This window comes from Ornithorhynchus anatinus, chromosome 13, assembly GCF_004115215.2.
Source record: "Ornithorhynchus anatinus isolate Pmale09 chromosome 13, mOrnAna1.pri.v4, whole genome shotgun sequence".
In the NCBI taxonomy this organism is placed as follows: domain Eukaryota; kingdom Metazoa; phylum Chordata; class Mammalia; order Monotremata; family Ornithorhynchidae; genus Ornithorhynchus; species Ornithorhynchus anatinus.
The window spans coordinates 21,728,482-21,752,325 of NC_041740.1; the positions used below are offsets into that span (position 1 = coordinate 21,728,482).

General features: G+C 55.9%; 1 protein-coding gene across 2 annotated transcripts in view; it reads right to left on the reverse strand.

Moving 5' to 3' along the window:
- Positions 1–23,844, reverse strand: part of CUBN (cubilin) — a 215,101-nt gene that overhangs the window by 30,159 nt on the left and 161,098 nt on the right. For both annotated transcript variants that reach the window (XM_029077265.2, XM_029077266.1), the window contains exons 41-56: positions 21,661–21,807; positions 20,958–21,148; positions 17,355–17,538; positions 16,817–16,991; positions 15,457–15,635; positions 14,814–15,023; positions 14,180–14,320; positions 12,691–12,866; positions 11,570–11,741; positions 10,274–10,480; positions 9,600–9,749; positions 8,079–8,200; positions 7,243–7,468; positions 5,288–5,475; positions 3,087–3,246; positions 1,479–1,628 (exon numbers count right to left, since the gene is read on the reverse strand). In XM_029077265.2, the coding sequence (XP_028933098.1) occupies positions 1,479–1,628; positions 3,087–3,246; positions 5,288–5,475; positions 7,243–7,468; positions 8,079–8,200; positions 9,600–9,749; positions 10,274–10,480; positions 11,570–11,741; positions 12,691–12,866; positions 14,180–14,320; positions 14,814–15,023; positions 15,457–15,635; positions 16,817–16,991; positions 17,355–17,538; positions 20,958–21,148; positions 21,661–21,807 (2,778 nt within the window). The remainder of the gene's footprint in view (positions 1–1,478; positions 1,629–3,086; positions 3,247–5,287; positions 5,476–7,242; positions 7,469–8,078; positions 8,201–9,599; positions 9,750–10,273; positions 10,481–11,569; positions 11,742–12,690; positions 12,867–14,179; positions 14,321–14,813; positions 15,024–15,456; positions 15,636–16,816; positions 16,992–17,354; positions 17,539–20,957; positions 21,149–21,660; positions 21,808–23,844) is intronic.

Consider the following 23,844-nt stretch of genomic DNA (forward strand, 5'->3'; position numbering starts at 1 on the left):
CTAATTCCGGCTCCGCCATTTACCTGCTGGGTGACCTTGGACAGGTCACTGAACTGTTCTGTGCCTCAGTTTCCTCATCTGTAAAACGGGGATATCCCTCTCTCCTCCTCCTTTAGACTGTGAGCTTCATGTGGGACAGGGATCGTCTGACCTGATCACCTCGAACGTACCCCGGCGCTTAATACGGGTTTGGTCCATAGAAGCACTTAATAAATACCACCGTTTTTATTATTCCAGCACAGACCATTCGACCAGGAATTTATCTCTGCAGTCTTACATTTCCTCTTGTCTTTGGGACATCTCTTCTAAATGTATTTATTAAACGCAAGTCGCGAGCGGTGTGTTGTACTTTTGGGAAGGTACGATAGAGTATGAATCACGTTCCCTGCCAGAAGGAAGCTTGAACTCTAACGGAGGGAGCCTAAGACGTGCCACCCCTAACTCTTCGGGAAATTCCCAGGTGTCTCAGTCTCACTTTGTCATACGCTTTTCAACTGGTCAGTAAATCATATTTATTGAGGGCTTACATTCTACTGAGCGCTGTACTAACTGCTTTGGAGAGTAGCGGGAACCGGGTGGCTACGGCACATTTCCGAAGCATCTTGAGAGAGTCTTAAAGCTGAAGGAAGAAGCCTTGAAATAATGGCGATAATGCTAGATAGATGGGAATCAAGGGGGCCTGGTAAACATAGAATCATATGATCACATTCTGAACTATTCACTGTTACTGTTCTCGTCTGTCCGCCGTCCCCCGCCCATTAGACCGTAAGCCCGTCAGAGGGCAGGGACCGTCTCCATCTGTTACCGATTTGTCCATTCCAAGCGCTTAGTACAGTGCTCTGCGCATAGTAAGCGCTCAATAAATACTACTGAATGAATAATCGTGAAGTTTTCAGTGGCAGGGAGTTTGCCTTCTTGGTCAAGAGCTTAGGACAATAGTCTTCACGGAGTAGGAGCACGATAAACACTACTGATTGATTAAGCCAGTGTTTAGTCAGCTAAAGGGTTGGAGGATCGGATCGATGAGGAAAAGGCGGCTCTCTCTGTCCAGGGGAGGGAGGCGGAGTGCTGGCTTAGCCAAGGATTTCAGAATTCCGGAGACCGGCCGGAGGTTCCAGCGAAATGGACTCGGAGGGCCCCGTGGCCGAGTAGGTCTCGCGGAAAGAGGATCAAGCCTAGAGAGTGATCCAAGCGGCGTGAGCTCCTCTCTGCATCACAGCCAGTGAATTACGGAGAACTGATGGCAGGGTGGGAGGGTAGAGGGGCTTCATTCATTCAGTGGTACTTACTGAGCGCTTACTATGTGCGGAGCACTGTACCAAGCCCCCTGGACGGGTGGCCCGGGGCAATTCTCAGCCATCTTCGTCAGGTTGCTTATTGAGAGCCCCAAGAAGATTTCTGTGCATCAGAGGCCCACGGTCGCTGCTGGAGATCCACTCCAGTTTAGGAATAAAAGTGATGTTAAGAGGAGAACTCACCTTCCAGCTGGAAAGTGATAAACTGTAGAAGAACTACCGCCCGAGGCTCTGCTTCTATGACATAGTTGCAACGTAGATTGTTGTCGTATTGTCCCGGGTAATTGGGAGAAACAACGTAACCCGTCGGGGCGGTGAAATTGGCACCACATCCTGCGGGAAAAGAGGAAGAGACAAGCACGTGTACAGATGGAGCAGCGATCCCAGAACCGGTCTACCCGAGCCGGAGGGAAGGGTAGGCATTTTGGCCCGTCCTCTCTCCTGAGCTCTTCCGGGCCCCGTCCCCGTCCCCCGGGAATGGCCGGGGCCAGCGCTTCCCCTGCGCCCCTTTCGCAAGGACTCCCCATCCTCAACCGGGCGCCCCGGAGCCGGACCGTGCGTTTTGCCGTCCCCGGGCCCTTAGCGACGGCAGCAGCGGATTCCCGGGGTTGGTACCGACCGGAGGAACTACCGGACTACCGAGACAGGGCGGCGGGGCCCTGCGCGGAGCCCAGCGCGGGCCGGCTGGTGCTCGGCATGGACCTGGCAGTGCTCAAAAATGGGGGAGTGGAACACTGATTTCTCACCAGGAAAGCTTTCCTTGTTCTAGACTAACAGCCAGGTGCTGCCAGGTAGAGGTTTCCGCAGGGCCTGAGAAACCCAGCGATCACTTCCGGCACAGACCTCGGGCGGCGGAATCCCACACCCGTAGGCCTGGGGCAGGAAGGTGGTTGGCGGGGAAAGGGCTTGTGGGCGCCTCAGGCAGGGGAGGCCCGGAACATTCCGAACCCTGAATTAAGCAAGTATTTACAGAGAGCGAAGATGAAATGACTTTCCGTGGTCAGTGAAGAAAGGAGAGGCCAACCTGGACCCACGTAACGCCCAGAGGTCCATTCCCGGGGTTCCTAGCGGCTGTTCCTAGCTTGCTTTGCGGCTCACGCGCATTTGCTGATACGGGATTTAGCCGTTCCAGTGCTGGCAGTGAGGACTGCACAAAACTGCTGCTGCAGACTGGTAGTGGTGGTGAGGCAACCGTGGGTGGAGACGGTGGCCCCGGGCCCCCCCGGCCCCCCCGGCTCCCCCGCCCGACTACCTCTTGGTCGCCGCCGCCGCTCTCCTCTCCCCCCTTCCCGGGAATCCCTGTTCCAGCCATTCTCCTCCACCCCAGCTCCACCTGCCCAGAAGGCCTGCCCGCCGTCCCGGCTAAAAAGATTATTTTTTTTCTCCGTGGTTCGGGACCAAACGGGATTTTTGGGCTGCAGATCTTCAGTTCGTGAGGCTTGGTCACCCCTGGCCTAAGCGCAGGATGCGAGGGAACGGTAGCTCTCTGAGAAACCGTGAACCCTGGGTGAAGCTGCCTCCTTACGCCCCATGGGGCCTCTTCCGGATGATCGTCTCTGCCCTAAACGGGCCGGCCGCTGACGGCCGGCTGGGGACCAGCTTCGGACCGGTCGGGCCCCTGTGGCTTCTCCAGAGGTCGCGTCTGACCTCGACGGGCCGGCGTCGCATCTTGCGGGCCACGCGAGGGCCAGCAGAGACCCCTCCTTCAAAGCGGCAGGAGCCTCGGGCAAGGGACGGGGCAAGGGGAGGCAACGCCGTCGTCCGCGGCAGCCGCAGGCCCCGAGTACTCACTGCTGAGGAACGTCAGCGAGAAGCCACTCCCCGTGCCCTCCCGGGCCTGGAAGACGGCGGTGAACTGGTTCCGAGGCGTCACGGTGGGGCCGGGGGCGGAGCTGTCGCAGGCGGTGACCAGCGGGACATCCGCTCCGACGCCTGGGGTCCCCGCCCACACCTGAAAGGTCAGAGAACGGTGGCGCGGCGTTGTAGCCGGGCCCCGAGCCGGTCGGTCGGTCAGTTAGCGAGCGCTCACGGTGCGCGGCGTATTAAGCGTCTGGGAGAGTACCTAGCCGGGGGTGGGCCGGCAGAGGCAGGTGTGTGGTGGCAGGCGTGCTTTGCCGGGTAGGCGGGGGCAGGAATTGGAGGATGTGCCGCAAACAGACAGCAGAGAGACGCGCAGCCATGCAGAGGAAGGTATACGGTCGTGGGCGTGGACTGGGAAGCAATAATGCCATGGAAGCAGCGTGGCTCAGTGGAAAGAGCCTGGGCTTCGGGGTCAGAGGTCACGGGTTCGACTCCCGGCTCTGCCACTTGTCAGCTGTGTGACCGTGGGCGAGTCGCTTCACTTCTCTGTGCCTCAGTGACCTCGTCTGTAAAATGGGGATTGACCGGGAGCCTCACGTGAGACGACCCGATGACCCCGTATCCACCCCGGCGCTTAGAACGGTGCTCTGCACGTAGTAAGCGCTTAACAGATACCAACATTATTATTATGTACCTATGTTGTGCAGTGGCAGACACGCAGTAACGGGCAGGAGGGGCCGTTCATTTCCAGGAAGGACGTGCACCTCACTGGTCACGAACCCCTTCAAACTGCCCAACGCCTCTCTGCCTCCCTACGTTCTGACCCCAGCTTTGAAAACCCCCCTTTTTTTTTTGCCTCGCGTTCCATCCAGGAAGATTTCTTCGACTTTTCAAGACCTCCACCCTCTCCCTTGGCCGGCTCCAGTTTTTATCTCCAAACACGGATGCCCCGAACACTTCCTTTCGGGCCCAGGTAAGTCACCATCTGACCGGGATTTGAAAGGCAAAGGAAAAGACAAAGACAACCTATGCAGCGGCAGCGCGGCTCAGTGGAAAGAGCCCGGGCTTTGGAGTCAGAGGTCATGGGTTCGAATCCCGGCTCGGCCACTTGTCAGCTGTGTGACTGGGGGGCGAGTCACTTGACTTCTCTGTGCCTCAGTTACCTCATCTGTAAAATGGGGATTAAGACTGTGAGCCCCACGTGGGGCAACCTGATTCCCCTGGGTCTACCTCAGTGCTTAGAACAGTGCTCTTCACATAGTAAGCGCTTAACAAATACCAGCATTATTACATGCCATCTTAAGGCTATCAGCTTCTCCAACCTCTCCCGGTAAACTCAAAGCTGTTTCCACTGAACTTTTCTCCCACTGCATCTGTGTCTTCCTCACAGCCCCCCCGAGCCCGGCAATTCCATGGAAACAGTGGTCAGCGGCCCTAAAATGGCTAACGGCTCTGGTGTCCAGCTAAAAGGATCACCATCCGGTTATCGGTCAGAGCAACGCGTTTTGCTACACCAGAGACCACAGAATTTACATCCTTGACCTCCTGACTAACTCCATCCCTTCCACATGAAACCAGGGAAGCCTTGTGGCTCAGTGGAAGGGCATAAGAACGCCAGTCTTGTGAGAAGTCTTGCGAGAAGCAGCGTGGCCTAATGGAGAGATCACGGGTCCGGGAGTCAGAGGCCCCGGGTTCTGATCGTGACTCCGCCACTTGTCTGTTTCTGTCACTTCCATTCTCCGTGCCTCAGTCCCCTCGCCTGCTAAAATGGGGACTCGATATCTGTTCTCCCTCCTACTTAGACTGCGAGGCCCCGGGGGAGCCTCGTTGTCTTGCTTCCACCCCAGGGCTCAGTACAGTGCTTGGCACGTGATGAGCACTAAACAAACACCACAGTTATCATTATTACGATGAGAAGGAACGCGGTCCCGTGGAGAGAGCAACCTGCTTAGCTTCCATCTACTCCAGTGTTTGCCACGTAGAAGGCCTTAACACATTCTATTCAAAAAATAAGTCCAGAAACGCAGGTTCTAAACCTGGGTCCGGCTCCAGTCGGCCGCGTGACCTCGGACAAGCCACTTAGCTTCTCTGGGCCTCAATTCGGACCATCTCCCCGCCTCCCCAGCCAAGGATACGCCTATAAGTCAATAAATCAATCAAGCCCGTGCCACTGGCCCCCGGTCAGCCCTGACCTTCAGGTGACTCTCCTCACACCGCCCGTCGCGGCTGGGGATGTGGAAGTCGCCGTGGAAGCTGAGCTCTAGGTGCTGGCTCTCGTGCGTAATGACCGTCCACGTGCACCGGCTGTTCTCCGGGAAGGGCCGAGGCCACCGAGGGGAGTGGAGGACCCCGCTGGCCGAGTGAATGAAGCCACCGCAACCTGGGAGGGGCCGGAGGAGAGCAACGGGGAACCTCATTCACCGCGGAAACGAGGAGCGGCAGCGCGTCCTGGTGGAAAGAGCTGAGGACCTCGAGTTCTAATCCTGCTTCTGCCACTTGTCTGCAGTGTGACCTTGGGCAAGTCACCCGACTTTCCTACGCCTCAGTTCTCTCAACGGTAAAAAACGGGGACTAAGACCGCGAGCCCCACGTGGGACAACCTGATCAGCTTGAATCTCCCCCGACGTTTAGATCAGGGCTGGGCACATATTAAGCGCTTAACAAATGCCATCAGCATTATTATTAGAGAAGCAGCGTGGCTCAGTGGAAAGAGCCCGGGCTTGGGAGTCAGGGGTCATGAGTTCGAATCCCGGCTCTGCCACTTGGCAGCTGTGCGACTGTGGGCAAGTCACTTCACTTCTCTGCGCCTCAGTTACCTCATCTGTAAAATGGGGATGAAGACCGTGAGCCCCACGTGGGACAACCTGATTACCCAATAACTACCCCAGCGCTTAGAACAGTGCTCTGCACATAGTAAGCGCTTAACGAACACCGACATTATTATTGTTATCTGTAAAATGGGGATCGAGGCTGTGAGACAGCGCGGTTTAGTGGAAAGAGCACGGGCTGGCGAGTCAGAGGTCGTGGGTTCTAATCCAGGCTCTGCCACTTGTCAGCTGTGTGACTTTGGGCAAGTCACTTAACTTCTCCGTGCCTCAGCTATCTCACCTATAAAAAATGGGGATTAAGACTGTGAGCCCCACTTGGGACAATCTGATAAACCTGTGTCTCCCCCGGCGCTCAGAACAGCGCTCGGCACATAGTAACTGCTTAACAAATGCCATCGTTATTATTATTTTCCGTAAAATGGGGATCAGGACTGGGACGTGGACTGTGTCCAACCGGATTATCGACCCCAGCCCTTAGAACAGTGCCTGGAAAATAGGAAGCAATGAATAGAAAATATCCAAAAAAGGAACAAAAAACCAAAACAATCCAGCATGCAGAAGGAAGAGCCAGACCGGAGTCCCCTGGGGCTCGGACAAAGCTCTTGGGAGGTGGGCAGGGCCAGGGGTTTCTTCTCAATGGGGTGTGGCTGGGCTGAGGCTTCCAGGTCACCCTGCAGAGTGTAGGCCTCCAAGCAGTCATCGATGCCAGCCAGGTCCGTCTCCACGGACCTGGTGGAATGGGAGCCCGGTCGCCCTGGTTTGCAGAAGCATCATCAGAGATCTCTCCGAGATCTCTCCGAGTTCCCTCTGCCAAATGGAGCCCGGTAGAGTTTGCCCGAAATAGGGGTGCGGCCCTAGGTCTGGACGTAGCCGGTCTCCTTGCGGATGATCTCATTTCTCTTTCCTCCCCAACCCTCATACTCCAGCTACAAATCAATCCGACCCACCTGCGACCTCAGAAGCCGGGCGAATGGAGGATTCCTCAGCGTTCAAAGCTGGCAGCCGGGAGGGAACCAGACACTGGACTCTCCCAGGGTAGGGAGCGGTGAGCCCAGGAGGTCGCGAAGCCTCAGATGCCGTAGATTTAGCGAGGGAGGCTGGACCTGATGCCCACCCGGGGGTAGCTGTCCTGCTCAGCCACACCTCTGCCCCAGGCCCTACCCTGTACGGCGAAAATTCCAGGTCACAGCCGCCTCAGCCCCTTCTCCTGGTAGAGGAGGGCTTTCTAACAGGATATCGAGGCATTCTCATAAGGTCCAATACCCCGAAGAACAGGCCTCTGAGGCAGAGCGGTGGGAAGAGGATGATTTTCCACTCACCTGAAGTCTCGGAGGTCCACGTGGCCCGGAAACCGCCTCCCTGCACCGAGTGGTCCGAGTTGAAGATCACCACCAGTTGGTTGGCCCCGGATTGGATGGGCCCGGGAACGGTGGCTCCACAGAAACGTCCAATTACGGGTGACCCCGGGGAGCCCCCGTTGATGACCGTGACGGAGTCCCAGGAGCACGTGCGGTGGCTTTCGATATCAAAGGAGGTGAACGTCAGCTGGAAAGAGAGCCGACTCAAATGAGGCCACAGAAGGGCAAACCAGCTTCTCCACCTCTGAACAGCCTCCACCCCCGCTCCCTCCCTTGTCACCTCTGCATTCCCATCTTTCCCTTTTCTCCCTTCCCTCCCCTTCTCTTTCGCGATCACTAGAAGAACACTAGGGTCCCCTGGTTTCCCACCACCCTACCTCACCAGAGGGGCCTTTCTGTAGGGGGGGGGGAACGAAGGGCAGGCGATGGTAGCCTGGAGAGGTAAATTGGGCAGAGTTACACCCCCGACGCACCCATCTATCTCTCCAGTGGCCCCCTCAGAGACCAGGGAAGCTCAAGGGAGGGGGAGGAGGCTGAGACACCCGTCCCCTGGCTACTTCTGTTTAAAAGAAGGATTTGGGGTCACCAACAGACCACAAGCTTTCGAGATCGAACGGTAGGGTTTCTGCCTACCCGGAGTTCCGAGCACTGTAATCCCTGTGCCTGTCTGGGCTTCCTTCCCCGCCCAGCTCATATATGCCCCGTTTCCCCTTCTGGAAGAGCTCAAACCTGGCCCTAGGAGGTGAAGGGAGGCGGGGGGGGGGGGGGATGGAGGAAGTGAGGCGGGGGTGTCTCACAGTGATGGTGTGGCCCGGGGGCGCGTTCAGCAGCCAGGAACAGCGGTTCACGTTGCCATACGGAGCCGGGAAGTTGGGGCTTGCAATTACTCCGCCTTCTCCGCTCTGCACACCTCCGCAGTCTGAAAGGATAGTTTGAGTCTTCCCAATAGAGCACGTGAAAGCACTGGGCTGTTAGCTAAAAGCACCGCCAGGCCCTCTGATCAGGCCGAGAGGAGTGAAAAGGTCCCCTCGGAGGGGTGCCGGGCTGGCTATTCTCCATCTACACCCACCCCCTTGGAAGACTCATTCGCTCCCATGGCTTCAACTGTCAAATCCCCAGATCCACATCTCCAGCCCTGATCCTTCTCCCTCTCTCCAGTTGCTCATCTCCTCCTGCCTTCAAGACATCTCAACTTGGATGTCTTCCCGTCACCTCCAATTTAACACATCCAAAACGGAGTTCCTTATCTTCCCACCCAAACCCTGTCTTCCCCTTGATTTTCCCATCACTGTAGAGAGCACCACCATCCTTCCTCTCTCACGAGCCCGTAACCTCGGCGTTATCCTTGACTCCTCTCTGTCATTCAGCCCACGTAGTCGATCCGTCTCTAAATCCCGTAGGTCCCACCTTCACGACATCACTGAAATCCGTCCTTTCCTTTCCGTTCAAGCTGCTACAGTGTTAATACAGTCACTCATCCTCTCCCGGCTGGATGACCGCATCAGCCTCCTTGCTGACCTCTCAGCCTCCTGACTCGCCCGACTCCGGTCCACACTTCACTCTGCTGCCCAGATCATTTTTCTACAGAACCACCCAGGTCATGTTTCCCCACTCTTGAAGAAACCCCTGTGGTTGCCCATCCACCTCTGCATCAAACAAAAACTCTTCACCATTGCTTTAAAGCATTCAATCACCTCGTCCCCTTCTACTTCGCTCCACTCCTCCTACAACCCAGTCCGCGTACTTTGCTCCTCTAGTACTAACTTAGCACTGTCCCTCAATCTCCCATCTTGCCGCCGACCCCTCGTTCATGTCCTGCCTCTGGCCTTTAATACTCTCCCTCCTCAAATTCAATAGACAATTACTCCCTCCACCCCTACAAAGCCTTACTGAAGGCACGTGTCCTCCAAGAGGCTTTTCCTCATCTCCCTTCTGCGTCTCCCTGACTCGCTTCCTTTGCTCTTCCCGCTCCCGGACCTACAGCACGTGGGTACACGTCTGTCATTTTATTTATTTGCATTGATGTCCGTCTCCCCGCCTCTAGACTGGAAGCTAGCTGTGAAAAGGGAATGCGACTGTTTATTGTTGCATTTTACTCTCCCAAGCGCTCAGTACAGTGCTCTGCACACAGTGAGCGCTCAATAAATACGATGAAATGAATGAATGAATGAATGACCCAGGGCCCCTCGCAGCAGGAGAGGGACATCCGCCTCCTTTCCGTTCCTCGGAAGGGGAGCTCCGTCCCGGTCCACTGCTTCTCTGGGAATTCTGGAAGCTGGACTTGGGCTTTGGGGTCCCGGCCCCTCGGGCTGCCTCACCTGTGAAGGAGTAGTGGGCGTGGAATCCCGTATCGCTCCCACGCTCGTCAGTCACCAGGTGCATCCAGATCTGCGGGCTGGCCACGGCGAAAGGCAGCGAAGGGACTGAGTGCCCGCACAGCTTCCAAATCAGCGGCCCCTCGGCATCACCTGTGCAAAACCACCACACTGGGGACCGTCGGCAAGGGGCCGGGATGCAAACCGGAGCCGATCTCAACAAAACCACCAGTCAGGCCTCTATCTCCGCCCCCGCAAATCGAAACCCACCTTAGGGGATCAGTAGGGCAACGAACCCAGAGTTTGGGGGGCGGTTGACGGTGGGGAAACTCTTGGCCCGACCACTACCGAACAACCTCTGAACGAGACTCGGTGAACTGGGGTGAATTAAACCACTGTACCAGGGTAACGGCCGGCAGTTTGGGAACTGTCATTTCTCCCAAATTCATTCAAATTCACTTGGATGCATATTCCTGGGCGTCTGCAGGGCCCAATTCATCTGCCGCGCGTTAATGCCCAGTGGCCGTCCTGAGCCGTTTTCCCACCGAGAAGCCGCAGGTGGCTCTGCCTAAGCCTTTTCTTTCCACTCTTCCCTGAGCCCCGCGATCCTTTTGGGGCCGGGACCCTCCTAAGGACAGGGAGATGGCAGCAGGAAGGGAAACGGCGACCAGACCTACCCACTCGGAACTCCAGCAAGTCATTGTGGCAGTCCTGGTGGGGTTCCAGGTGGAAGTCGTCCAGGGAGATGTAAATGGATGAGTTGTGCCGGTTGGGATTGCTGAGGATCCACTCGCAGTTCAGGTTGCTTGAATAGTTACTGATTCCGTCATAACCGGGAGACGTGACGTTCCCACCGAGGGGGTCGGAAAGGCGCCCACCGCACACTGGGGAACGAGAATCGACCCGATGCTCAAAATACGCTCGGTTCCTTCGTACTCGTACACGCTTGGGAGAGTTCTCTCCCCCTGTAGACCGTAAGCTCCGTGACGGCAGGGATTGCGTCTACCAGTTCTATTGTTCTGAACTTTCCCGAGCACTTAGTCCGGTGCTCTGCACACAGTAAATTGATGGATTGATTTTTCCAACAACATTTATCTAACTAGATAGAATGCAAGACGGTCAGAAGAAATAGTTTCGCACATGTGCCTGATGTCATCAAAGCACGAGTACTCAAACGGGAGTTTTCCCGACCGCAGGGCTCGTCCAGAATGCAGCCCCAGCACCACAAGGGAATCGAGCGCGTCGTCCACGGCCCTGCTTTCAACAACAAATATTAACGGTGGCCAGATTCAACCGGTAAATCATTTTCTTCGACGTCTGACCCCCGTGTTCCCAGACGTTCAGGGGAGACTGCGGTCTGGCTTTGGGCAGAAAGATTTACAAGCCCTGTCCGCATCTAGCTACACCTTGAAATCTTTCCACTTTCCACTTTCCAAGTCCCTCTGGCATCCTCAAAAGGTCAACCACAGAGAGGCTCGAGGACATTCACTAGCAGTCGGGTTTTCCGCCGCTACAGTCGGGAGAGCAGGATGAATTTTCCTGCCTCCAAGTATGGAGGACAACTATCCAGGTACTCTGGCCAGTACGTGCCACAGAAAACTGACTTCAGTAGATGGGCCCCCCCCCAAGAAGATAGCAGTTATAATTTTGGGTGCTGGTAAAACACCGCATTTAATAATAATAATAATGACTGTGGCATTTGTTAAGAGCTTACTACGTGCCGACCACTGAACTAAACACCGGGGTAGTTACAAGGTAATTGGATTGGATTCAGCTCCTGCCCCATACTGGGCTCACAGTCTTAATCCCCATTTTCCAGATGAGGTAACTGAGGGACACAAAAGAGATTTGCTCAGAGTCCCACAGCGGTCAGGATTGGAAGCCAGGTCCCTCTAAATCCCAGGCCCGTGTCCTATCCACTAGACCACGTTGCTTCACGTTTGCAATCCGGGGCTCAGAAGAGGGGATCTCACCTGCATCCTCAGCGGACGTATACGTGGCTCCAAAGCCTCTGCCGGGCCCAGACCCATCAGTGAAGTAAAGCACCTTCATCGTATTCCCTGAAGAGACGACGCGGGTCCCCCGGTCCTCCTGACCGCACAGTCTCTGCAGCTGCGGGGAGTTTCGCCTAATGCCGTTGAAGATCTGTGGGTGAACGACCCCATCGGAGACAACAGGTCTATTTCTGCTGAAATGGCCGACCCCGGTGCGCCTACGGGTGTGCACGCGGGTGAGAGTCAACCCCTACGGACTCTCGGGGAGCCTTTAGTTTTCCCCCCTCGCTCTGTCCCCAGTTCCACGGCCCTGCAGGTGCTCCTCGGCCCGCTAGCGCGGTATAGAAACGCTGATAATTCCGAAGCAGCCGGCTGACGTTTTCCCCCCGAGTATCTGTGGGTGGGCTGCCCTGCTACTCACGCAGCCACACTGGGCGCGCTTGGACAGCGTAGCTCAGTGGAAAGGGCCCGGGCTTGGGAGTCAGAGGTCATGGGTTCCAATCCCGGCTCTGCCACTTGGCAGCTGTGTGACTGTGGGCAAGTCACTTCACTTCTCTGGGTCTCATCCGGAAAATGGGGATGAAGACTGTGAGCCCCACGTGGGACGACCTGATGACCCTGTATCTACCCCGCGCTTAGAACAGTGCCCTGCACATAGTAAGCGCTTAACAAATACCGACATTATTAAATACCAACATTCTCCCTCCGTGGCCCCGGTCTGGAGGCCGTGTCCACTCGGCAGTTCCAATTGCCCCTGGGGAAGATGCCAGCTCCGTCCAGGAGTCCCCAGCTGGAAATGGCGATTCTCGGCCGGAGGGCCGACTGGGACTAAGGGAAAGGCCCAGGACGCCCCGGAAACGGCCAGTGGCCCCCGGCCTTTACCTCTTGAACCTCTCCAGGCTCCTACGGGCACTCGTGGGATTGCCCACTCTGCCTGAAGGCTGGGGAAGGTGGAGGGGTGTTCCGAGGCTGGCTTCACCTCCCTGGCTTTGACCCGGGGACGAGGGTCACCCCGGTTCCCGATCGCCCTGCCAACGGCCCGGTCCCCCCGCTTTCCGGGATGCAGTCTTGGCGTCCTCGAGCCCGCCGTCCCCACTTACTGCCACGTATTCACCGCTGCATCCCGGCCGGCCTTCCAGGCTCAGGTCGTGAAAGGTGAGAGCGACCCGCCGGCCCTCAGGCGCTGTGACCCTCCATTCGCAGATGCGGCGGTGGGGACGCCGGGAGCCGGGTGAAGCCAAAGAGCCAGTGGGGCCGACGAGGTCTCCGCCGCAACCTGGACACAGACGGTGCAGTAAGGGGAGACGGTGGGGACTGAGCAGTGAACCGGCCCGGCACCTCACACGTTCAGCTCCCGCGGGACCCAGGCCGAGCTGGGAAGGCGGGGCGACGGTCCGGGTTAGCACAGGCCTTCTCTGAGGTAACCTGGAAAGATCCAGAAGTTTCTAGAGCCCAGAAACTCCTCAGGACCCCAGAGGAAAAGCTCATCTGCGTGGGATCCTTTACTCTCCCACCTGGAGACATTCATTCATTCAATAGTATTTATTGAGCGCTTACTATGTGCAGAACACTGGACTAAGCGCTTGGAATGGACAATTTGGAGACAGATAGAGACCATCCCTGCCCATTGACGGGCTCACAGTCTAATTGGGGGAGACAGAGGGACATCAGTCGGAGCCCAGACAATCACAGGGGGAGGATTTGGGGACGGAGACGGGAACCTCCGAACCGGGAGGAGAGGATTTTCTATCACGGGGTTGCCAGGGAATGGCTGTGTGGAGCTGGAGGTCAACCATTTCCGGAATGGTAGAACTGGGGCGAACTTGGGGTGCTCCAGAATGGACCCTCTGAAGAGTCCCTAGCAGCGTGGCCCATTGGCAAGAGCCCGGGCTTGGGAGTCAGAGGTCATGGGTTCGAATCCCAGCTCCGCCGCTCGTCAGCTGTGGGACTGTGGGCAGGTCACCTCACTTCTCCGTGCCTCAGTTACCCCATCTTTAAATGGGAGCCTCACGTGGGACAACCTGTATCTACCCCAGCGCTTAGAACAGTGCTCTGCACATAGTAAGCACTTACTACCAAAATTATTATTACTATTATTGATGGGAAGTAGCTAAAAGCATGTCATCTCTGGGTCCAATTTATCCTCCCACCTCCTGGGAACTCAACTCAGTGGTAACTCAATGGTAACGTCCCCTAGGCTCTGGCAGCAGCCGGCGGAAGATGCTGGGAGTAGCCAAGGCAACTGGCCTTCAGAAGTGCCGGGGTGGTCACGTATTCTGGCAAGCGACCTGTTACCCGGCACAGGCAGGGATGTTCCAGACGCCCCCAGGCTTGGGAGGGTGTCAAAGCCTTCGGTGCCGTTGGCTCCTCGCAGATCATTTCCTGACTTTGTCTCCATAAAGCCTGGCGGTCTCTAGAGTTTCTCCCCCGGCCCTAGCTGCTGCTCTGGGATGGGGAGACCAGGACAACTTGGGGACGGAGAATCGAGGGAACCTCCACCACCGCCTGAACCTCCCGGGGCACAGACCGGTAGAAAGCCTCCAAGTCAGGGACCGCTCAACTGGATGGGCGGACAGTGACCTCCCTCACCTCCCGTGCTGGCCTGGAAGCGCAGCTGGAACCCCGGACCTCCAACGGACCCGTCCGTGACGAACTTGACGAAGGCCACGTTGCCGGCGGTACCCACAGCTCCGGGAACGGAGCTCCCGCAGTATCTTCCCAGCACGGGCCCTGAGGGATCGGGGGAAAGGCAGTCAGTGTCACCTAGAATCGTCTCGATCCACGGCGCTCAGCCGGCCTTCTCCTGATCTTGGAGGTCAAGACCCTTCTGGCCTCGTCCCCGCCGGAACGCACGCTCGGAGTGGCTGGTGGTTCTTGGAGGAAAGATTCCGATACTGGAGAGGTCCAGGAGAAACGGCCTACCCGGCTCTCCTCCCCGGTGCCTCGGTGTTGCGGACCAGCTCGGGGAGGGCCTCAGGGAGACCTGACGAGTCCCCAACACCTCAGGACCTCCGCGTCTTGGAGGAGTAAACCTGCCGTCAGCAATCAGCGACCTACCGTGAGCGCTCCGGGACTTCAGGTTTCAGGGCTGTGGGGGAACCAGCCTGAGGGCAGTGTCCTTCACTCCCATTACGGTGCTTCCCCAGGGAGGAGGGAGGCCCACCGCTCTAGAGTCTGGACTCGGGCCCTTCCCGCTGCGCTGATCCGCAGAGAGGCCGCTTACCGGAAGGCCCGCTCTCTCGCAGCTCCACAAAGTCCTGGGTGCAGCCGGTGGAGTTCTGGAGGCCGAGGGCCTCAAAGGTGATGGTGAGATAGTGCCCCGCGGGGCCCTGGAGGTGCCACTCACACTCCAAGTTGTCCTCGTAGGAGAGTGCCGGGAACCCGGGGCTGTGAGCCACCCCGCTCTGCCCAGCCACCGTCCCGCCACACAGAGCTAAAGAGAAAAATGCACATCGTTGGCTGGGGGCGGGGAGGAGAGTCCTCTCCCACTGACCAGCCCAGCCTCACCCCCGGCATTCAGCTCAACCCTGGCTTTGATGAGGAGGAAGAAGTCACAGCGCCCCCCGCTCTTAAAATGCCTTCTCTCAACGGACAAGTCCCCCCAGAGCCACCCAGCCCACGGGATCCGAAAGGGGAGGTCCTGCGGGTGGCCCGGGCCGAGGTCCGGAGAAGTCATCACCCAGGGAGAAGTACCCAGAAGTCACGGAAGGAGATTAAAAGGCCCACAGCGCCAGCCGGCTTTCGAGTTTCACCTCCGTCTCCGCCCCTCTACGGCCGGAGGCTGAAAGAGATCCCAGGGCCGAGGGTGGTTTGGTTCCCGGGGACCCAGTTCTCTGACCACCGACCCCCCGGCCCAGCTCAGGCACCTATGGAAATCCGGGCCCGGAAGCCAGCCTGGGGGGAGCTGTCGTCCGACCGGAACCTGAGCCTCACGGTGCTGCCCGAGGACACTCGTCTGGCAGGCCGGGTGGTCCCACAGAGCCTGGCGAGAGGGGGCGCGCTGGCATCGGCTCCGTCTCGCAATTCCAGGTAACTGGACGAGCAGCTGGAACCGAAGACACCCCGGTTAGGCCTCAGAGCCGTCACCCGGGGGACGAGCCCCGATGGCTCTCCCCAGGTGCAGAATCGCACCTTCTCTCTCCCGGGGCGAGTGCGCTACGGGGTCGTCGAGCCGTAGGAACCCTGGGGTCTGCCCCTAGGAGAAATCCCAGCTTAATGGAGCCAGATCGAGCGGAGTCTGTGGAGGACTGGCAGGGGCGAGGGGATCCCACGCCCATTCTCGCGTGTCTGCAGACTGTACCTGAGTCCCTAGGGGTCCCCTCCTGATGTGCTTGGGGGTCCTGATGGATGCCCTGGGGCGGTGAACTTGGTGGCTGGTGTTTTCCTTGCTTCCTGCATTTTGGAAACTGGAATATTCTGTGTGTGTGTGTGTGTGTGTGTGTGCGTGTGTGTGTGTTCAGGCGGGCAAGCGTGCGTGAGAGGCACGTGGCAGCTTGGCCTAGTGGACGGAGCACGGCCCCGGGAGTCAGAAGGACTTGGGTTCTCGTGCCGACTCGCCCATTCGTCTGCTGTGTGACCGTGGGCAAGTCACTTCACTTCTCTGTGCCTCGGTTACCTCACCTGGAAAATGGGGATTAAGACTGTGAGCCTCGTGCAGGGACGGTGTCCAACCTGATTTGCCTGTATCCACCCCAGTGTTTAATACAGTGTCTGGCACATAGTAAGCGCTTAATGTATACCTTTGTTATTATTATTATATAAAACTGTCCATCGGCGGGCCCAGTCAGAGCAAGCCCTACGTCCCTGCCTGCGTCCCTCAGACATGTTTTAAGGTGAAGGAACTTGGCTCGACAGAGTCCTCGCCGACTTCCCACGGGCCGCAAAGCCTGTCCCTTCAGTTATCCCACATGTCACCAATGAACGGGGTCTCCTGGACCCAGCGGTTCGAAGGGACTAGGGGCAACTCCATGTCGGATGCCCAAGGCATCTTTGTTGTGAGAGGAGAATTCCTGTCAATATAAGACCTAGCACACGGGACCACGCCGCTGAGGAGCACAGAGACAGCGATGGAGAACAGGAAGCGGAAACAGCAGAGTTCCTAAGGAAGATTTTCTCCTGTAAGGACACAGGAAGAACTCAACAGGTTTCACCGCATTGCCTGGAAAAGTGGGAAGCCAAAACGCTGGTTCCCTGCCACTTGGGAGCCATTAAGCGGGCAGGACTTACTTGGATGAAGTCCCGACGTGAAACGGATCTTCAAATTGCAGCTCGATGACCTTGTCGGCAGAAACGGAGATGGTCCAGGTGCAGTCGGCGTGCTGGGGATAGGCGCTGGGGTAGCCAGGGGAGGACACGGATCCCGCGGAGCTGGCATCGTGGACGTAGATGGTGCCACCGCACGCTGTCAGAAAGCACAGTTGCGAAGACGTCACCTGTGGGCAGGGTGGGTAAACGGGCTCCAACTCCTTTGGAGAGGCCCAGAGAGCAGGTTTCCACATTCTGATCCGTCCCTGACGGTAACACGGGTGCGTTACTCCAGGAAACCCCAGGCAAATTCTCACCCCGAAAGACATCTAGGATCCTAACGGTCCGGGCAAGACTATTTCCATTGACCGGCTCAGAATCCCAACCTGTAAGGTGATCCAGCCCCCACCCCCGCCTCTGGTTAGGACTGCACCCTCCCCAGCCCAGAAACCTCCCCAACCCTCTCTAAACTCCTCAGAAGAGGGACGAGTTCGCCCGGATTTTTAAAGAATTGGCTCACCCAAACTCTTGGCCTCATACTGGACCTTGAACCCCTGCCCCCCACCGCTGCTGTCGGACACGAAGCGAACCAGCATCTGATTGTCCGTGGTGAACAGGGAGGAGGGAGGGCGGTTGCCACAGAGACGTCCATTTCCGCGGCTGGGTCCCAGGGGTGGAGACGAGGCATCGGGCCCGTTTCTCAGCTGAAAAGGCAGGAACCCGGTTCCGAACTCCCGCTTTGTTCCTCTTGTGGCTCCTGGTTCCACCCCCTTCTAGTCTTCTGCCCCACAACTCAGCCTATGTGAGGCCTGTGGAATCCCCCCACTCCATCCTGGGCCACCCCCCCTTATCCCTTAACCTGTTCCTGATGCAGCCACTCTTCCCGCTACTGTCCCCGAGACCTGGCTCGCTCCAGATGATACTGTTTCCTGCTCCCCACTGAGGGGCTTCATCTTCTCCCACTCCTTTGGACTCTGAGGGAGAGGGGGAGAAGCCAGGCTACTCCCCTCCCCGGAAGTCGCTCTCACGCCCACCACCCCCATCCCTTCCTCACCTCCTCTTCTTCCGAAGCCCCTTGTTATCTCCTCAACCGCCCACTGAAATTTCTAGGAACACTTACCGGCCTCCCCCTTGGCCTCGCATCTAACTTTTCTGAGCCATTTTGACATCTTCCTCACCTCCATCCTCTCCTTCTCGTCCCTTATATTATTCCCTGAAGACTTCAACTTCCACGCCACTCGCTTCTTCTCACTTCTCAAGCCCGCAGACTTCGTTCTCCACCCCACCTCACCCACCTGGACCCGCTCTAGGTCTCGTCGTCACCGATCACTCTAACTTAACCAACTCTGAAATCCCGCTCAACCACCACAGCCTCCCAACCTGCCTTCTACCCCGCCCCGTGTTCTTCTCCTACATAAATCTCCTATTTCTTGACCCCCTCCACTTACCCCAAACCTCCATGTCCCTTTGGGATTCCTTACTCAATCTCTCCTCTCTTGGAACACAGATCCATGCCCTGGACTCTGCCCTCTCCTTCACCCTTATCCCACCGCCAATATTGCGATACCAATCCCCTTCCTTGGATCACCTTAGCAATCCTCTCCCTCTGCTCCTGCACTTGAGCACAGAACTCAATTGGTGGAAATCCACCACCAGATCAACCATTTCAAATTCAACCTGATCTGCTATAGCTCTGTCCTCTCATCCACTCAGCGACATTACTTCCCCACCCTCAACAAGTCCCAATCCCTTTGTCCCACAACAACTATTCCAGACTTTTCAACTCCAGTGCCCCACCTCCGCCCTCTCGCACCCCGATTACCTAGCCAACGGCTTTGTAAATTCCCCAGATCTCCCCTTCCTTCCCACACCGGTACCCACTCTCATTCTTGTCAGCCACATCTCAAATGATACCCCATCTGATTTCAAACTCTACCCCATCCACCTATGCTTCCAACCCATTCCTCATCACATGCAAACAGCTCGCACCCACTTTCCCTTCCTGATTGCCATCTTCAATTGCTCAGGCTCTAAGGGCTCTTTTCTCTCTAGCTTCAAACGTGTCCGTAGCTCCCAATACTAAAACAAGTATTACCTGGGCCCCATCTCCTTCCTCCTAATCCTGTCCAAACTCCTTGAATGGTTGTATATACTCGCAGCCTCCACTCCCTATTTTCTAATTCCCTGCTAAACTTTTTCAAATCTGGCTTCCGTCCCTTTTCACTCCCCTGAAACCACTCTCTCCGGCGTCATCTTGCCAAATCTAACAGGCTCTATTCAACTCCTAAGACTCCTTGATCTTTTGACTGCGTCAGACTGCGGACCACTCCCTTCTCCTAGAGACCCTATTTCTCCTTGTTTTGAATAATATCGGTATTTGTTAAGCCCTTACTATGTGCAGAGCACTGTTCTAAGCGCTGGGGGAGATACAGGGTAATCGGGTCGTCCCACGTGAGGCTCACAGTTAATCCCCATTTTCCAGATGAGGTCACTGAGGCACAGAGAAGTGAAGTGACTTGCCCACGGTCACACAGCTGACAAGTGGCACAGCCGGGAGTCAAATCCATGACCTCTGACTCCGAAGCCCAGGCTCTTTCCACTGAGCCACTCCGCTTTTACTGACACAAGCCTCTTCTGGTTCTCCTCTTACTTCTCCGGTTGATCCTTTTCAGTCTCATCCACCTTCTGCCCCATCCAGGGTCTGTTCTGGGTCCCTTATTCTTCTCAATAAGGGAATTCATCCACGCCCACGACGTCAATCACCTTTACGCAGATAACTCTCAAATCTACTTACTCTCCCCAACTTCTCTCCTTCTCTGCAATCTGGCATTTCCTCCTCCCTCCAGGATATCTCTAGCACCTCAAGGTCAATATACTCAAGGCCAAACTCCTAATCTTCTTTCCCAAATCCTCTCCTTCATCTTACTTTCCCCTCACAGTTGGCAATAATAATAATGATGATGACGATGGCATTTGTCAAGCGCTTACTATATGCAAAGCGCTGTTCTAAGTGCTGGGGGGGTGTACGAGGTGATAAGGTTCTCCCACGTGGGGCCCACAGTCTTCACCCCTATTTTACAGATGAGGCCACTGAGGCCCAGGGAAGTGAAGTGACTTGCCCAAGGTCACGCAACTGACAAGTGGCAGAGCCGGGATTCGAACCCATGACCTCTGACTCCCAAGCCCGTGCTCTTTCCACTGAGCCAGGCTGCTTCTCTATGGATGACAATATCACCATCCTCCCCATCTCTCAAGCCCATGACCTTGGCATTATCCTGCACTCTGACTTTTTTCAACTCCCATTTGTAGTCTGTTGCCAATTTCAGTCAGTTCTTCCTCCACAACATTTCCAGAATCCACCACTTCCTCTTCATCCAAATGTCCACCAGGCTGGGCCAGGTACTTGTATTCTAGCTAGACTCCTGCACCAGCCTCCTCACTGGTTTCCCTGCCTACAGATTTTCCCTTTTCTAGCCCATATTTCACGCATCCTTCTAAAATGTCAATCCGCACGTTATCTCCTGACTCTTCAATGGTTGCCCAGTCCTTCCCGCATCAAGCAGAAACTCCCGGACAATGTATGCAAAGCACTGTTAGCTCCCTCCCCCTTCCTTGCGCATCCTCTTCAACCACAACACCCCAGAGTTTACATTTGATTCCTCATAAGGTAACTTACTCATTATGCCCCATTTTTCTCTCTCCTGCTGCCGAGCTCCTGCACGTGCTCTTCTACTGCCCGGAACTCCTTCCGCCCTCACGTCGAACAGTCTACTGCTCTCTCCATCTTCAAATCCCTTATGAAATTATATCTCCTCTGGGAGGTCTTCCTCGGGTGATTTCTAATCTCCCCTCTTTATTTCCCCCAACTGCCATTTCGGCATTTCTGTGCCACCTATTTAAATTCTCACAACCCCCCGTAGCCCTTATGTACATATCTCGATATCCTATCACTCCTACCTGTGATCGATTTGCTGCTCTGTCTCGCCGCTGGACTGTAAGCTCCTTGGGGCGGGCGTCTTGTACACTCATCCTCCCAAGCACTCACTAAATACTCTTGATCGATTGACTGACCGATTACGCACCCTGTCACCAGCTGGTCAGAGCGGGCCAGCGCCCAGATTACCTCCAAATAGTCTCCTCGGCTGCAGTACAGATCTCCATTGGGGATCTGAAATGGCTGCTCGAAATGGACACCGACGGTGAGGCCTTCCCGGACCTTCACGTGCCAGGAGCAGTTGAGGTTGGGCGGAAAGGAATCTGGGTAATTTGGGGATGTGATCACTCCTCTGTCTACATGCAGGAGGCCTCCGCAACCTGACGAGGATAAATGAGGGAAAGTCAGGGAGCCAACCTCCTGAAATACTGCATCCTCATCGTGACCGCTGGCTAAATATATCTCCATCGTGACTGCTGGCTAAATGTATCCCCATTGTGACCGCTAAGTGTTGCCCAGCCCTAGAGCAATATTTCATCTGCACACTGAATTGCTGTAACAGGAACGAGGGGAGGTCAGCTGATTCCAGCCCTGCTCTCCCCGCTGAAATGCATCATCAGTTTCATTGGCCTCCGCGGGGATGACTTTCAGGCTTCTACATCTCTACAGGTTCTAAAATTCGTCTTTCCTGTTGCGTTCAGGTGTCGGAGGTCTGGTGTTCGAATTCTGGGTTTCAGGGCAGTGACTTTGCCCCGGAATGGATGGAAAGGGAGGATTTGTGGCAGGCTTTATGAGAGGGCTTGTACCAGGGCTTGGATGTGCAATTAGGATCGTCTGTCACTCCCTTCTCGCTCCCTCCCTCTGGGAGGCCAAGCACCCCCCGGACCCTTACTCTGGTGAAAGGAAGCATTGAACCCTGCCCCGGTGATGCTGGAGTCCGTAGTGAATCGGACGAACATGAAGTCCCCTGTGGATCTGATGGGTCCTGGAAGGTCCCGGCCACAGAGGGTGGCCAGCAAGGGTGCTCTGTTGGTGTCACCTGCAAGGAAAGAGGAAAGGTCTGCGTGAGCATGGAAGATGGCAGCCTTCACCGGACCGAATATGCGATCAGTCTCTGGGTCCCCACATCTGTGAATAAGAATAATTATTATTATGGCATTTATTAAGCGCTTATTGGGTGCCAAGCACTGTTCCAAGCCCTGGAATAGATACTGCGTAATCAGGGTGTCCCACACGGGGCTCCCAGTCTTACTCCCCATTTTACAGATGAGGTAACGGAGGCACAGAGAAGTTAAGTGGCTTCCCAATGGCACAGAGCAGACAAGAGGCGGAGCCGGGATTAGAATCCTCTGACTCCCAAAGCCCGGGCTGTTTCCACTAAGCCACGCTGCTTCTCTTGTGTTTTCTCGCTCCAACCCCTTGCTCATGTGGTCCCCAGAAACTGGAACTAACTTCTCCCCGCTATCTGCCAGATCCGCCATAGAGGGTGGGAGGCAGAAGAGGAGCCCGCAAAGGAGAATGAGAGCGAACGGCCAAGGAGGTAGGTGGAGAACCGGGCGAGGACGGTGTCGGTGAAGCCGAGGTTGGATCACGTTTTCAAAAGAAAGGTATTGAAGGCAGCTGAGAGGGTTGAGGAAGATTAGGATTTGGCAAGAAGGAGATCATCTGGGACCTTTCGAGAGGGCCGTTTCTGTGGAGAGAAGGGGACGGAGGGCAGATCGGAAAGGGGTCAAGGAAAGAATCAGAGGAGAGGGACTTGAGACGGCAGGTGTAGACAAGTCACTCAAGGAGGGAGACGGGGCAATAACTGGAGGGAGCCATGAGGTTAAGGGAGGATTTTTTTTGAGGATAGGGTGGATATAAGCATCTTTGAAAGCAGTGGGGAAGAAGCCACTGGGGAGGAAACAGTTGAAGACGGCTGTCAGGAAAAGGGAGGGGGAAGTTGGTTTGATAAGGTGCAAAGGGATGGGCTTGGATGTGCAGGTGGAGGGGATGGATTTGGAGAGAAGGCAGGAGATTTCCTCTTGAGATACCGCAGGGAAGGATGGAAGAGTTGAAGAAGGGGCGGGAGGAGCGTGGGACTGGAGAGGAGCAGGGGAGAGTTTTAGGGAGATCACACCTGGTAGTTGCCATTTTTTCAATAAATTAGGTAGCCGGCTTATTAGGGGCAAGGGATGGGGGAGGTGGGCGGCAGGGGGTTTGAGGAGGGAGTTACGTGCCTGGAACAACTGGCGAGTTCAGTGGGTGGGGGTATCAATAAGGATGGAGAAATCATTTTTCCGGGGAAGGAAATGTGACCTTAATCGGGCTCGGAAGGCGGGGAGAGTGATGACCTGGTAATATAAGAGGTATAGGACGGGGAGTTCTTGGCCAGAAGCAGGATGTGGGAAAGGAGTCGGCGATGAGATCAAGGCACCTTGAGCAAGCCGATACTAGAGAAGCAAAGTGTGCAGGTTGCGCTGCAGTAGATCAGCAGCACGGTGTAGTGGTTAGAGCAGAGGCCTGGGAGTCAGAAGGTCCTGGGTTTTAATCCCGGCTCCACCGCTCGTCTGCCGGTGACCTTGGGCAAGTCACCTAACTGCTCCGTGCCTCAGTTACCTCGTCGGTAAAAAATGGGGATTAAGAGTGCGAGCCCGGTGTGGGACCGAGACTGTATCTACGCCAGTGATGAGGATGATGATGGTGGTGGTATTTGTTAAGCGCTTACTATGTGCAAAGCACTGTTCTAAGAGCTGGGGGGATACAAGGTGATCAGGTGGTCCCACGTGGGGCTCACAGTTTTAATCCCCATTTTACAGATGAGGTAACTGAGGCACAGAGAAGTGAAGTGACTTGCCCAAAGTCACGCAGCGGGCTAGAACGGTGCTTGGCGATTAATAAGCATTTCAGTACTATAATAATTATTATTATTCTCAGTGATCGGGCAAGCTGATTGAGTGCTTTAAGGCCGATGGTTAAGGCGTTTCTGTTTGCTGTGGAGAGGGGTGGCCAACCCCTGGAGAGTCTTGAGAAGTGGAAAGATTTGGACTAAATATTTTTTTAGAAAAATGACCTCTTTTTAGAAAAATGTGAGAAA